Source organism: Heterodontus francisci, chromosome 2 (genome assembly GCF_036365525.1).
Source record: "Heterodontus francisci isolate sHetFra1 chromosome 2, sHetFra1.hap1, whole genome shotgun sequence".
In the NCBI taxonomy this organism is placed as follows: Eukaryota; Metazoa; Chordata; class Chondrichthyes; order Heterodontiformes; family Heterodontidae; genus Heterodontus; species Heterodontus francisci.
This window is the reverse complement of record NC_090372.1, coordinates 221,631,147-221,646,313: the sequence shown is the minus strand read 5'-3', so window position 1 is coordinate 221,646,313 and position 15,167 is coordinate 221,631,147. Positions and strand designations below refer to the sequence as shown.

The 15,167-nt window shown below is 47.6% G+C and overlaps 1 protein-coding gene across 4 annotated transcripts in view; it reads left to right on the top strand.

Annotated features, from left to right (window-relative positions):
* Window positions 1–15,167, top strand: part of LOC137351620 (tonsoku-like protein) — a 321,657-nt gene that overhangs the window by 240,645 nt on the left and 65,845 nt on the right. For all 4 annotated transcript variants that reach the window (XM_068016251.1, XM_068016241.1, XM_068016243.1 and 1 more), the window contains exons 11-12: window positions 5,421–5,574; window positions 11,989–12,050. In XM_068016251.1, the coding sequence (XP_067872352.1) occupies window positions 5,421–5,574; window positions 11,989–12,050 (216 nt within the window). The remainder of the gene's footprint in view (window positions 1–5,420; window positions 5,575–11,988; window positions 12,051–15,167) is intronic.

The window sequence follows — 15,167 nt, the reverse complement described above, 5'->3', positions numbered from 1 at the left end:
GGACTTGGTGTGTGTTAATGTCGGTCAGTGAGTACAGGGGTGATAGGGGAACAGGACTTGGTGTGTGTTAATGTAGGTCAGTGAGTACAGGGGTGATAGGGGAACGGGACTTGGTGTGTGTTAATGTAGGTCAGTGAGTACAGGGGGTGATAGGGGAATGGGACTTGGTGTGTGTTAATGTAGGTCAGTGAGTACAGGGGTGATAGAAGAACGGGACTTGGTGTGTGTTAATGTAGGTCAGTGAGTTCAGGGGTGATAGGGGAACGGGACTTGGTGTGTGTTAATGTAGGTCAGTGAGTACAGGGGTGATAGGGGAACGGGACTTGGTGTGTGTTAATGTCAGTCAGTGAGTACAGGGGTGATAGGGGAACGGGACTTGGTGTGTGTTAATGTCAGTCAGTGAGTACAGGGGTGATAGGGGAACGGGACTTGGTGTGTGTTAATGTAGGTCAGTGAGTACAGGGGTGATAGGGGAACGGGACTTGGTGTGTGTTAATGTAGGTCAGTGAGCACAGGGGTGATAGGGGAACAGGACTTGGTGTGTGTTAATGTCAGTCAGTGAGTACAGGGGTGATTGGGAATGGGACTTGGTGTGTGTTAATGTAGGTCAGTGAGTTCAGGGGTGATAGGGGAACAGGACTTGGTGTGTGTTAATGTCGGTCAGTGAGTACAGGGGTGATAGGGGAACGGGACTTGGTGTGTGTTAATGTCGGTCAGTGAGTACAGGGGTGATAGGGGAACAGGACTTGGTGTGTGTTAATGTCGGTCAGTGAGTACAGGGGTGATAGGGGAACAGGACTTGGTGTGTGTTAATGTCGGTCAGTGAGTACAGGGGGTGATAGGGGAACAGGACTTGCTGTGTGTTAATGTAGGTCAGTGAGTACAGGGGTGATAGGGGAAAGGGACTTGGTGTGTGTTAATGTCGGTCAGTGAGTACAGGGGTGATAGAAGAACGGGACTTGGTGTGTGTTAATGTAGGTCAGTGAGTACAGGGGTGATAGGGGAATGTGACTTGGTGTGTGTTAATGTAGGTCAGTGAGTACAGGGGTGATTGGGGAACGGGACTTGGTGTGTGTTAATGTAGGTCAGTGAGTACAGGGGTGATAGGGGAACACCACTTGGTGTGTGTTAATGTAGGTCAGTGAGTACAGGGGTGATAGAGGAACGGGACTTGGTGTGTGTTAATGTAGGTCAGTGAGTACAGGGGTGATAGGGGAACAGGACTTGGTGTGTGTTAATGTAGGTCAGTGAGTACAGGGGTGATAGGGGAACGGGACTTGGTGTGTGTTAATGTAGGTCAGTGAGTACAGGGGGTGATAGAAGAACGGGACTTGGTGTGTGTTAATGTAGGTCAGTGAGTTCAGGGGTGATAGGGGAACGGGACTTGGTGTGTGTTAATGTAGGTCAGTGAGTACAGGGGTGATAGGGGAACGGGACTTGGTGTGTGTTAATGTCAGTCAGTGAGTACAGGGGTGATAGGGGAACGGGACTTGGTGTGTGTTAATGTAGGTCAGTGAGCACAGGGGTGATAGGGGAACAGTTCTTGGTGTGTGTTAATGTAGGTCAGTGAGTACAGGGGTGATTGGGAATGGGACTTGGTGTGTGTTAATGTAGGTCAGTGAGTTCAGGGGTGATAGGGGAACAGGACTTGGTGTGTGTTAATGTCGGTCAGTGAGTACAGGGGTGATAGGGGAACAGGACTTGCTGTGTGTTAATGTAGGTCAGTGAGTACAGGGGTGATAGGGGAACAGGACTTGGTGTGTGTTAATGTCGGTCAGTGAGTACAGGGGTGATAGGGGAACAGGACTTGCTGTGTGTTAATGTAGGTCAGTGAGTTCAGGGGTGATAGGGGAACAGGACTTGGTGTGTGTTAATGTCGGTCAGTGAGTACAGGGGTGATAGGGGAACAGGACTTGCTGTGTGTTAATGTAGGTCAGTGAGTACAGGGGTGATAGGGGAAAGGGACTTGGTGTGTGTTAATGTCGGTCAGTGAGTACAGGGGTGATAGGGGAACAGGACTTGGTGTGTGTTAATGTCGGTCAGTGAGTACAGGGGTGATAGAGGAACGGGACTTGGTGTGTGTTAATGTAGGTCAGTGAGCACAGGGGTGATAGGGGAACAGGACTTGGTGTGTGTTAATGTAGGTCAGTGAGTACAGGGGGTGATGGGGGAACAGGACTTGGTGTGTTTCAATGTAGGTCAGTGAGTTCAGGGGTGATAGGGGAACGGGACTTGGTGTGTGTTAATGTAGGTCAGTGAGTACAGGGGGTGATAAGGGAACAGGACTTGGTGTGTGTTAATGTAGGTCAGTGGGTTCAGGGGTGATAGGGGAATGGGACTTGGTGTGTGTTAATGTAGGTCAGTGAGTACAGGGGTGATAGGGGAACGGGATTTGGTGTGTGTTAATGTAGGTCAGTGAGTACAGGGGTGATAGGGGAACGGGACTTGGTGTGAGTTAATGTAGGTCAGTGAGTACAGGGGTGATAGGGGAACAGGACTTGGTGTGTGTTAATGTAGGTCAGTGAGTACAGGGGTGATAGAGGAATGGGACTTGGTGTGTGTTAATGTAGGTCAGTGAGTACAGGGGTGATAGGGAAACGGGACTTGGTGTGAGTTAATGTAGGTCAGTGAGTACAGGGGTGATAGGGGAACAGGACTTGGTGTGTGTTAATGTAGGTCAGTGAGTACAGGGGTGATAGAGGAATGGGACTTGGTGTGTGTTAATGTAGGTCAGTGAGTACAGGGGTGATAGGGAACGGGACTTGGTTTGTGTTAATGTAGGTCAGTGAGTACAGGGGTGATAGGGGAACGGGACTTGGTGTGTGTTAATGTAGGTCAGTGAGTACAGGGGTGATAGGGGAATGGGACTTGGTGTGTGTTAATGTAGGTCAGTGAGTACAGGGGTGATAGGGGAATGGGACTTGGTGTGTGTTAATGTAGGTCAGTGAGTATAGGGGTGATAGGGAAACGGGACTTGGTGTGTGTTAATGTAGGTCAGTGAGTACAGGGGTGATAGGGGAACGGGACTTGGTGTGTGTTAATGTAGGTCAGTGAGTACAGGGGTGATAGGGGAATGGGACTTGGTGTGTGTTAATGTAGGTCAGTGAGTACAGGGGTGATAGGGGAATGGGACTTGGTGTGTGTTAATGTAGGTCAGTGAGTACAGGGGTGATAGGGGAACGGGACTTGGTGTGTGTTAATGTAGGTCAGTGAGTACAGGGGTGATAGAAGAACGGGACTTGGTGTGTGTTAATGTAGGTCAGTGAGTACAGGGGTGATAGGGGAACGGGACTTGGTGTGTGTTAATGTCAGTCAGTGAGTACAGGGGTGATAGGGGAACGGGACTTGGTGTGTGTTAATGTAGGTCAGTGAGTACAGGGGTGATAGAAGAACGGGACTTGGTGTGTGTTAATGTAGGTCAGTGAGTACAGGGGTGATAGGGGAACGGGACTTGGTGTGTGTTAATGTCAGTCAGTGAGTACAGGGGTGATAGGGGAACGGGACTTGGTGTGTGTTAATGTCAGTCAGTGAGTACAGGGGTGATAGGGGAACGGGACTTGGTGTGTGTTAATGTAGGTCAGTGAGTACAGGGGTGATAGGGGAACGGGACTTGGTGTGTGTTAATGTAGGTCAGTGAGCACAGGGGTGATAGGGGAACAGGACTTGGTGTGTGTTAATGTAGGTCAGTGAGTACAGGGGTGATTGGGAATGGGACTTGGTGTGTGTTAATGTAGGTCAGTGAGTTCAGGGGTGATAGGGGAACAGGACTTGGTGTGTGTTAATGTCGGTCAGTGAGTACAGGGGTGATAGGGGAACAGGACTTGCTGTGTGTTAATGTAGGTCAGTGAGTACAGGGGTGATAGGGGAAAGGGACTTGGTGTGTGTTAATGTCGGTCAGTGAGTACAGGGGTGATAGGGGAACAGGACTTGGTGTGTGTTAATGTCGGTCAGTGAGTACAGGGGTGATAGAGGAACGGGACTTGGTGTGTGTTAATGTAGGTCAGTGAGCACAGGGGTGATAGGGGAACAGGACTTGGTGTGTGTTAATGTCGGTCAGTGAGTACAGGGGTGATAGGGGAACGGGACTTGGTGTGAGTTAATGTAGGTCAGTGAGTACAGGGGTGATAGGGGAACAGGACTTGGTGTGTGTTAATGTAGGTCAGTGAGTACAGGGGTGATAGAGGAATGGGACTTGGTGTGTGTTAATGTAGGTCAGTGAGCACAGGGGTGATAGGGGAACGGGACTTGGTGTGTGTTAATGTAGGTCAGTGAGTACAGGGGTGATAGGGGAATGGGACTTGGTGTGTGTTAATGTAGGTCAGTGAGTATAGGGGTGATAGGGAAACGGGACTTGGTGTGTGTTAATGTAGGTCAGTGAGTACATGGGTGATAGAGGAACGGGACTTGGTGTGTGTTAATGTAGGTCAGTGAGTACAGGGGTGATAGGGGAATGGGACTTGGTGTGTGTTAATGTAGGTCAGTGAGTACAGGGGTGATAGGGGAATGGGACTTGGTCTGAGTTAATATAGGTCAGTGAGTACAGGGGTGATAGGGGAACGGGACTTGGTGTGTGTTAATGTAGATCAGTGAGTACAGGGGGTGACAGGGGAACGGGACTTGGTGTGTGTTAATGTAGGTCAGTGAGTACAAGGGTGATAGGGGAACGGGACTTGGTGTGTGTTAATGTAGGTCAGTGAGCACAGGGGTGATAGGGGAACGGGACTTGGTGTGTGTTAATGTAGGTCAGTGAGTACAGGGGTGATAGGGGAACGGGACTTGGTGTGTGTTAATGTAGGTCAGTGAGTACAGGGGTGATAGGGGAACAGGACTTGGTACTCGTTAGGACCCAGGCAACAACTGTTTGGATGGCCTCAAGTTTACGGAGAGGAGAATGTGGGAAACCAGCCAGGAGTGTGTTGGAATTGTCAAGTCGAGAGATAACAAAGGCATGAATGAGGATTTCAGCAGCAGATGAGCCGAGACAGGGGCGAAGTCGGGTGATGTGACTGATGTGGCAATAGGCGGCTGAGTGATGGTGCGAATGAGGTCGGAAGATGGTGAAGCTGGACAAGGCAGAGTGATGGTCCCTGAGGTCGATCTGCATCCGAATTACTGTTCTCTGTTGTCGGAGACGTCTGCGTCAGCCCGACACCCCTTCCCCTCACCCCAACACCCATCCCCCTCCCCTCGCCCCTCTCTGACACCCCCTACCCCTCCCCCGTCCCTCCCACCACCCCTCCCCTACCCCTCCACCCCCCACCCGACACCCGACCCTGCAGTGTAAAGTGGTTCCAATCCAACAGAGGGATGTGTGTAAACACACGACTTCCCTCACTCACTCCACAGCAACCTTGGTCTCCTCCCAGGTTCAGTGTGTTTCAGGAAGTGGTTGCTCTTTAATCTTGATTTTCATTTTGCAGAGGAAGGTGCTGAAGGCCCTCAGTGCAATGCAGCAGAATAGCAACAGCTCCTCAGAGCAGGAGGACAGTGAGAGTGAGGAGGGGACGGAGATGGAGGATGAGATGGAGGATGCTGAGCTCCTCAAACGGAGTGACCCTGAACTCTCTGCAAATGGTAGGTGGAGGGAACCCTCAACTGTTGGTGTCATCAGTAGAGAAAGAGACAGAAGCACACACAGGGAAAGAGAAGCACTGAGTCAGAGAGAGAAGGAAAAAAAACGTGCGTTAATATCATGCCTTTCATCATCTCAGGATGTTTTCCCAAAGTGAAGTATTTTCAAAGTGTAGTCGCTGTTGTAATGTCGGAAACATAGCAACCAATTTGCACACAGCACGATCCCACAAGATCAATGTGATAATGATCAGGTAATCTGTCTCAGTGATGTTGGTTGAGGTATAAATATTGGCTGGGACACCGGGGAGAACTCCCCTGCTCTTAGTATCATAGAAAGTTTAAGGCACAGAAAGAGGCCACTTTGCCCATTGTGTCTGTGCCGGCCAAGAAACGATCCACCTATTCTAATCCCACCTTCCATCATTTGGTCCGTAGCCCTGCAGATTACGGCACTTGCGGTGCATATCCAGACTCCTTTTGAATGAGTTCTGCCTCAACTACCCTTTCAGGAAGTGAGTTCCAGACCCACACCACCCTCTGGGTAAAAAGGTTTTTCCTCATCTTCCCATTAATTTTTCTACCAATCACTTTAAATCTATGCCCCCTCGTCACTGACCTCTCTGCTAAGGTGAATAGACCCTTCATCTCCACTCTATCCAGACCCCTCACAATTTTATATATTTCAATCAGATCTCCCCTCAGCCTTCTCTGTTCCAAGGAAAACAACCCCAGCCTATCCAATCTTTCCTCATAGCGACAGTTTTCCAGTCCTGGCAACATACTCGTAAATCTCTTCTGTACCCTCTCTCGTGTAATTACATCCTTTCTGTAATGAGGTGACCAGAACTGTACACAGTACTCAAGTTGTGGCCTAACCAATGATTTATACAGTTCCAGCATAACCTCCCTACTCTTATATTCTATATCTCAGCTAATAAAGGAAAGGATTCCATATACAAAAACAAAACGTGCTGGAAAAACTCAGAGTTCTGATGAAAGGTCACAGACCTGAAATGTTAACTCTGCTTCTCTCTCCACAGATGCTGCCAGACCTGCTGAGATTTTCCAGCACTTTTTTTGTTTCAAATTTCCAGCATCTGCAGTATTTTGCTTTTGTTTAAAGGATTCCATATGCCTTCTTAACCACCTTATCGACCTGTCCTGCTACCTTCAGGGATCTGTGGACATTCACTCCCAGGTCCCTCACTTCCTCTCTACCTCTCAGTATTTTCCCATTAATCGTGTATTCCTTTGCCTTGTTTGACCTCCCCAAATGCATCACCTCACACTTCTCCAGGTTGAATTCCATTTGCCACTTTTCTGCCCATCTGACCAGACCATCAATATCTTCCTGCAGCCTGTAGCTATCCTCCTCGCTATCTACCACATGGCCAATCTTAGTGTCGTCTGCAAACTTCTTGATCATGCCCCCTACATTTACGTCCAAATTGTTAATATATACCACAAAAAGCAGGGGACCCAGTACTGAGCCCTGCAGAACGCCACCAGAAACAGCCCTCCAGTCACTAAAACACCCATTGACAATTATCTTTTCATTGAAAACTGTCGGCATGACATCGGTCATCTCAATTTCTCTGCTCCTCTAACCTGTCTCCCTTTGAACTTGTTGCACCCCGTTCTCTCAGGTCTAGCCCCGGCATTGTGATCAAACCTGCTGACAAGGGAGGTGCTGTTGTTGTCTGGCGTACCGACCTCTACCTTGCAGAGGCTGACTGCCAGCTCTCAGACACTTCTTCCTACCTCCCCCTGAACCATGATCCCACCACTGAACATCAAGCTACTATCCACAGGACTGTCACTGACCTCATCTCCGGAGATCTTCCCTCTGCAGCTTCCCACTTGATAGTCCCATAACCCCGGTCAGCCCGCTTCTACCTCTTTCCCAAAATCCACAAACAGGACTGTCCTGGTAGACCCATCATTTCAGCCTGTTCCTGTCCACTGAACTTATTTCTTCCTAACTTGACTCTATCCTTTCTCCGCTGGTCCAGTCTCTTCCCACCTACATCCGTGCCTCTTCTGACACCGTACGTCATTTTGACAATTTCCAGTTTGCTGGCCCTAACCGCCTCCTCTTCACTATTGACGTCCAATCTCTCTACACCTCCATCCCCCACCAGGATGGTCTTAGGGCTCTCCCCTTATTCCTTGAACAGAGGCCCAACCAGTCCCCATCCACCACCGCCCTCCTCCGCCTGGCTGAACTTGTTCTCACATTGAACAACTTCTCCTTCAACTCCACTCACTTCCTTCAAGTAAAAGGTGTTGCTATGGGTACCCACATGGGTCCTAGTTATACCTGTCTTTTTGTGGGATATGTCGAACATTTCTTGTTCCAGTCCTACTCAGACCCCCTCCCCCAACTCTTTTTCAGGAACATTGATGACTGTATCGGTGCCGTTTCCTGCTCCCGCCCCGAACTGGAAAACTTTATTCTTCCTGCCAAAATGGAAAATTTCACATTTTCCCACATTATATTTCATTTGCCAGGTCTTTGTCCACTCACTTAACCTATCTATATTCCTTTGTAGCCCCCTTATGTCCTCTTCACAAGTTACTTTCCTACCTATCTTTGTGTCATCAGCAAATTTAGCAACCATACCTTCGGTCCCTTCATCCAAGTCATTTATATAAATTGTAAAAAGTTGAGGCCCCAGCACAGATCCCTGTGGCACACCACTCATTACATCTTGCCAACCAGAAAATGACCCGTTTATGCCTACTCTCTGTTTCCTGTTAGCTATCCAATCTTCTATCCATGCCAATATGTTACCCCCTACACCATGAGCTTTTATTTTCTGCAATAACCTTTGATGTGGCTCCTTACCAAATGGATTCTGGAAATCTAAGTACAAAACAGGTACCAGTTCCCCTTTATCCACAGCACATGTAACTCCCTCAAAGAACTCCAATAAATTGGTTAAACATGATTTCCCTTTCACAAAACCATGTTGACTCTGCCTGACTACCTTGAATTTTTCTAAATGCCCTGTTATAACGTCTTTAATAATAGCTTCTAACATTTTCCCTATGACAGATGTTAAGCTAACTGGCCTGTAGTTTCCTGCTTTCTGTCTCTCTCCCTTTTTGAATAAAGGAGTTACATTTGCTCTCTTACTTCTTTTAACAGCCTCGGGTACATTTCATCTGGCCCTGGTGATTTATCAACTTTCAAGGATGCTAATCCCATTAAATACTTCCTCTCTCCCTATGTTTATCACATTCAATACTTCACACTCTTCCTCCTTAACTACCACATCTGCATTGTCCCCGCTTTTGTGAAGACAGATGCAAAGCATTCATTAAGAACAATTCTTCTGCCCCTACACATAGGTTACCTTTTTGGTCGTTTATGGGCCGTACTCTCTCCTTAGTTATCTTTGAAGTAGTGTCATGGGATTGTTTACATCCACCTGAGAGGGCAGATGGGGCCTCAGTTTAACACTACCCAAGCTGCTCTATCTACATGACAGCACAATTAACCAGTAAGATATTTTCCTGTGGTTAGACATCTCCTGATTGGCTCCCAGGTCAGTATAAGGAGAGCCAATGAGGCTCATCCCTACTGAGGACATCACTGGAGCCACAATGAGGCAAAGAGCCTTGAAAGTTGCACAAAACTGGCTTCCTTTGAGTGTAAACTAACTAAATATGCTTTTACAAGTAGATACTGGGGAAGGATTTGAACAAAAATTTCCCTACACAAAGTCTTTTCTTCCCTTTCAAAAGAGATTCAATAGGTGGTATTAAAATCTTTACTTGTCCCATTACCATTTCCTTTGGCTTTGTACCATGAAACCTTTTGTGATGTAATCCCTCCTGCCCTCCACCCTATCACAGATCTTCCCTTTTGTTCTTCACCTGTTACATTTATGACTGAGATGCTGCCAGACCTGCTGAGTATTTCCAGCATTTTCTGTTTTTATTTCAGATTTCCAGCATCTGCAGTATTTTGCTTTTATTTTAGTGTTTAATTCACTACCACTTCTCTTCCAGGAATGCCTACCTTGAAGAAGTTCTGCTCTTCTCTCCGACAGGATTTTTGTTTGTCTCTTTTACCTTGTTCACCTTCAGTGCTTCCTATTTCCCTCCAGGTGTTTGATAAGGTATCGACCAAAACTCGTTTTCACAGCCACATCTCCTTCCTCAGCGACTGTCTCCGGCTCCGACTTATTCCATGTAGATTCCAGCTGAAATTCCATGTTTCATGTTTCAGATTACAGATATCTCCCAGGTAGTCAGCATTCCTTGAAGCACTGTCCTCACCACATCCTAAGGTCTGCTGTCAGTGCCACACTCTGCCACATGCATACACTCGATCTCTCTCTCTCTCCAGCAACGTCAACTCATGCTATCTCAAAGCTACCCTCTACAGTTTCATTTCATCCTTCACATCACCCAGCACTTTAACAGAAAACTTTTTATCTTCGTTTCAGGCGTTCAGGAACGCAGACTTCAACAACTCAAGGGTACCAACGCTCCTCCAGATCCTCCTTCCCCTTCACTTCCCTCTGACCCCATCTCATCTCCCAATCTGACCCCTTGCCGTGTATTCCCAATAACCTGTGACTTTCCCCTCTCTGATGCTGAACGATCTGTCCTCAGCAAAGTACTCAGCTTTATCCCTTCACGCCCTCACCTCAATGAATTTCGTGTTCGGCATGACGTTGAGCTCTTCTTCCACTGCAGCGCAGGTGGATAAGGGAGTCAAGAAGGCATACAGCATGCTTGCCTTCATCGGTCGGGCATAGAGTATAAAAATTGGCAAGTCATGTTGCAGCTGTACAGAACTTTAGTTAGGCCACACTTAGAATATTGCGTGCATTTCTGGTCGCCACACTACCAGAAGGACGTGGAGGCTTTGGAGAGGGTACAGAAGAGGTTTACCAGGATGTTGCCTGGTCTGGAGGGCATTAGCTATGAGGAAAGTTTGGATAAACTCGGATTGTTTTCACTGGAATGACGGAGGTGGAGGGGCGACATGATAGAGGTTTACAAAGTTATGTGCGGCATGGACAGAGTGGATAGTCAGAAGCTTTTTCCCAGGGTGGAAGAGTCAGTTACTAGGGGACATAGGTTTAAGGTGCGAGGGGCAAAGTTTAGAGGGGATGTGCGAGGCAAGTTCTTTACACAGATGGTGGTGAGTGCCTGGAACCTGCTGCCGGGGGAGATGGTGGAAGCAGGTACGATAATGACGTTTAAGAGGCATCTTGACAAATACATGAATAGGAAGGGAATAGAGGGATACGGACCCCGGAAGTGCAGAAGCTTTTAGTTTAGGCAGGCATCAAGATCGGCGCAGGCTTGGAGGGCCGAATGGCCTGTTCCTGTGCTGTACTGTTCTTTGTTCTTTGTTGTTCACTGCCACCACCTCTGTACCTACTTTTTTGGCCAGGAATCTTCCCCCCCCTCGCCCCCCCCCCCCCCCCACTGCTCAGCAGACCCTTTTAAATTGATGATCCCTCCAAACCAACTCCCCAACCAGGAACGATAATCTCCCTATCGAACTCTACCAAACCTATCAGCATTTAAATACAAAATCAAAATACTGTGGATGCTGGAAATCCGAAATAAAAAAACTCGGCAGGTCGGGCAGCATCTGTGGAGAGAGAACAAGTTAATGTTTCAGGTCAGTGACCTTTCATCAGAACTGGCAAAGGTTAGAAATGTAATCGGTTTTTAGTAGGTAAGTGAGGGAGGGTGGGGAGAAGAACAAAAGGGAAGGTCTGTGATAGGGTGAAGGACAGGAGAGATTAAATGACAAAAGGTTTCATGGTGCAAGGCCAAAGGGAGTGGTAATGGGGCATGTAAAGAAACAAAAGATGTGTCTAGAGGAGGTGTAAATGTTCGGATAGCAGATTTCCAGCATCCACAGTATTTTGCTTTTGTATTTAAATGCTGATGGGTAGAGGTGATAGGGAGGTTATTCTGCCGGGTTGGAGAGTTGGGTTAAGAGGGATCATAAATTTAAAATTGGTCGGGGAGTGAGGAGAGAGATTGGGGGAAATTTCTACATAGAGCAGTGGGGTGTTGGAGCAAGGACAGCTTTTCCACAGGGACTGTGTCAGGCAAAGACTACTACATCCCTTAATGAATCGAAAGGGAGATACAGGAATATGGGGAGAGAGTGGGGCAGTGGGACCAGTGGATTGTTCTGGCAAAGGGCCAGCATGGACATGATGGGCCAAATGGCACCATTCTGTTCTCTGCTTGTCGGGTTAAATGGGGTTATATGGGTTGTATGGTTAAATGGGGTTATATGAAATCTTCACCATCTTACTGCCTGACTTAAAAAAAGTTCAATGAGATACGTATTTGTTTTTTGGAAATTGCGATTAACAGCTGGCTCTCTGAGGATCTATTGACTGTTCTGATGACCCTGTGTGCCCTCAGTTTCAGATACAACTCATAGCGCTTCATCAAAATGTGGAAAAACATGGACTACAAGGAAAGAGGTGAGTGAAATCCAAAACTTCTGCGTAACTGCCACACATCCATCAACTAGCTTCAGGTTGTGACTGTCGCTGGCCAAGCCAGCATTTATTGCCCATCCCTAATTGCCCTTGAGAAGGTGGTGGTGAGCTGCCTTCTTGAACCACTGCAGTCCATGTGGGGTAGGTACACCCACAGTGCTGTTAGGAAGGGAGTTCCAGGATTTTGACCCAGTGACAGTGAAGGAACGGTGATATAGTTCCAAGTCAGGATGGTGTGTGACTTGGAGGGGAACTTGCAGGTGGTGGTGTTCCCATGTATTTGCTGCCCTTGTCCTTCTAGTTGGTAGAGGTCGCGGGTTTGGAAGGAGCCTTGGTGCATTGCTGCAGTGCATCTTGTAGATGGTACACACTGCTGCCACTGTGCATCGGTGGTGGAGGGAGTGAATGTTTGTGGAGGGGGAGCCAATCAAGCGGGATGTTTTGTCCTGGTTGGTGTTGTTGGAACTGCACTCATCCAGGCAAGTAGAGAGTATTCCATCACACTCCTGACTTGTGCCTTGTAGATGGTGAACAGGCTTTGGGGAGTCAGGAGGTGAGTTACTCGCTGCAGGATTCCTAGCCTCCGACCTGCTCTTGTAGCCACGGTATTTATATGGCTACTCCAGTTCAGTTTCTGGTCAATGGTGTGCCCCAGGATGTTGATAGTGGGGAATTCAGTGATGGTAATGCCATTGAATGTCAAGGGGAGATGGTTAGATTCTCTCTTGTTGGAGATGGTCATTGCCTGGCACTTGTCTGGCACAAATGTTACTTGCCACTTATCAGCCTCAGCCTGGATATTGTCCAGGTCTTGCTGCCTATGGACGTGGACTCCTTCAGTATCTGAGGAGTTGCGAATGGTGTTGAACATTGTGCAATCATCAGCGAACATCCCCACTTCTGACCTCAGAAGGAAGGTGATTGATGAAGCAGCTGAAGATGGTTGGGCCTAGGGCACTACCCTGAGTAACTCCTGCAGTGATGTCCTGGAGCTGAGCTGATTGACCTCCAACAACCACAACCATCTTCCTTTGTGCTAGGTATGACCCCAACCTGCGGAGAGTTTTCCCCGATTCCCATTGACTCCAGTTTTGCTAGGGCTCCTTGATGCCATACTCAGTCAAATGCTGCCTTGATGTCAAGGGCAGTCACTCTCACCTCACCTCTTGAGTTCAGCTCTTTTGTCCATGTTTGAACCAAGGCTGTAATGAGGTCAGGAGCTGAGTGGCCCTGGCGGAAGTCAAACTGAGCATCAGTGAGCAGGTTATTGCTGAGCAAGTGCCACTTGATGGCACTGTCGATGACACCTTCCATCACTTTGCTGGTGATTGGGAGTAGACTGATGGGGCAGTGATTGGCTGCATTTGATTCGACCTGCTTTTTAGGGGAGATGGTGGTGAAGTGGTAATGTCACTGGACTAGCAGTCCAGAGGCACAGGCTAATTCCCTGAGGAAACAGGTTTAAATCCCACAGCAGCAGCTGGTTGAATTTAAATTCAATTCATTTATAAATTCAATCAATTAATTGAAAAAACTCTGGAATTGAAAGCTAGTCTCAGTAATGGTGACCATGAAACTATCATCAATTGTCATAAAAAAACCATCTGGTTCACCAATGTCCTTTTGGGAAGGAGATCTGCTGTCCTTACCTGGTCTGGCCCTCATGTAACTCCAGACCCACAGCAATGTGGTTGACTCTTATATAAATAAAGCAAAATACTGCAGATACTGGAAATCTGAAATGAAAACAAGAAATGCTGGAAATACTCAGCAGGTTTGGCAGCATCTGTGGAGAGAGAAGCAGAGTTAACGTTTCAGGTCAGTGACCTTTCATCAGAACTGAGGAATATTAGAAATGTAAAAGGTTTTAAGCAAGTAAAGTGGGGGTGGGGCAAGAGATAACAAAAGAGAAGGTGTTGATAGGACAAGGTCACAGAGAATAACTGACCAGAAGGTCATGGAACAAAGGTAAACGGTATGTTAATGGTGTGCTGAAAGACAAAGCGTTAGTGCAGAGAGGGTGTTAATAGACTGTAAAGCACAAAGCTCTCCAAACACTAACATTACATTTTTTTTAAAAACAGAAACAGTGGGTAGGCACAGTGGAAACAAACTAACCAAACTAAAAAAAAACTAAAATAAAATAACCAAAGAAAAAAGAAAAGAAGAAAAGATAACAAAACATAAAAAGGGGGTCAGTCATGCTCTGAAATTGATGAATTAATTGTTCAGTCCGGCAGGCTGTAGTGTGCCTAATCAGTAAATGAGATGCTGTTCCTCGAGCTTGTGTTGATGTTCACAGGAACACTGCAGCAATCCCAGGACAGAGAAGTGAGCATGAGTGCAGTGGGGGGGGAGTGTTGAAATGGCAAGCAACCGGAAGCTCGGGGTCATTCTTTCAGACTGAGGGGAGGTGTTCTGCAAAGCGATCACCCAGTCTGTGTTTGGTCTTACCTGCCGATTCACTCCATGTGTTATCAAGAAATGGCTGGAAACTGGCATCTGTGATGCTGGGGATCTCAGGTGGAGGCCGAGATGGATCATCCACTCGGCACTTCCGACTGAAGATGGTTGCAAATGCTTTAGCCTTCTCTTTTGCACTGATGTGCTGGGCTCCCCCATCCATTGAGGATGGGGGTATTTGTGGAACCTCCTCCTCTTGTTAGTTTGATTGTCCATCACCATTCATGACTGGATGTGACAGGACTGCAGAGCTTTGATCTGATCTGTTGACTATGTGATCACATAGCTCTGTCTATCACATGCTGCTTCCACTGTTTAGTATGCATGTAGTCCCGTGTTGTAGCTTCACCAGGTTGTCACCTCATTTTGAGGTATGCCTGGTGCTGCTCCTGGCATGCTCTGCTGCACTCTTCATTGAACCAGGGCTGGTCCGCCTGGGTAATGGTAGAGTGGGGGATATGCTCAGCTATCAGTGGCATCAAGGAGCCCTAGCAAAACTGGAGTCAATGGGAATCGGGGGGAAACTCTCTGCAGGTTGGAGTCACACCTAGCACAAAGGAAGATGATCAAATCAGCTCCAGGACATCATTGCAGGAGTTCCTCAGGGTAGTGTCCTAGGCCCAACCATCTTCAGCT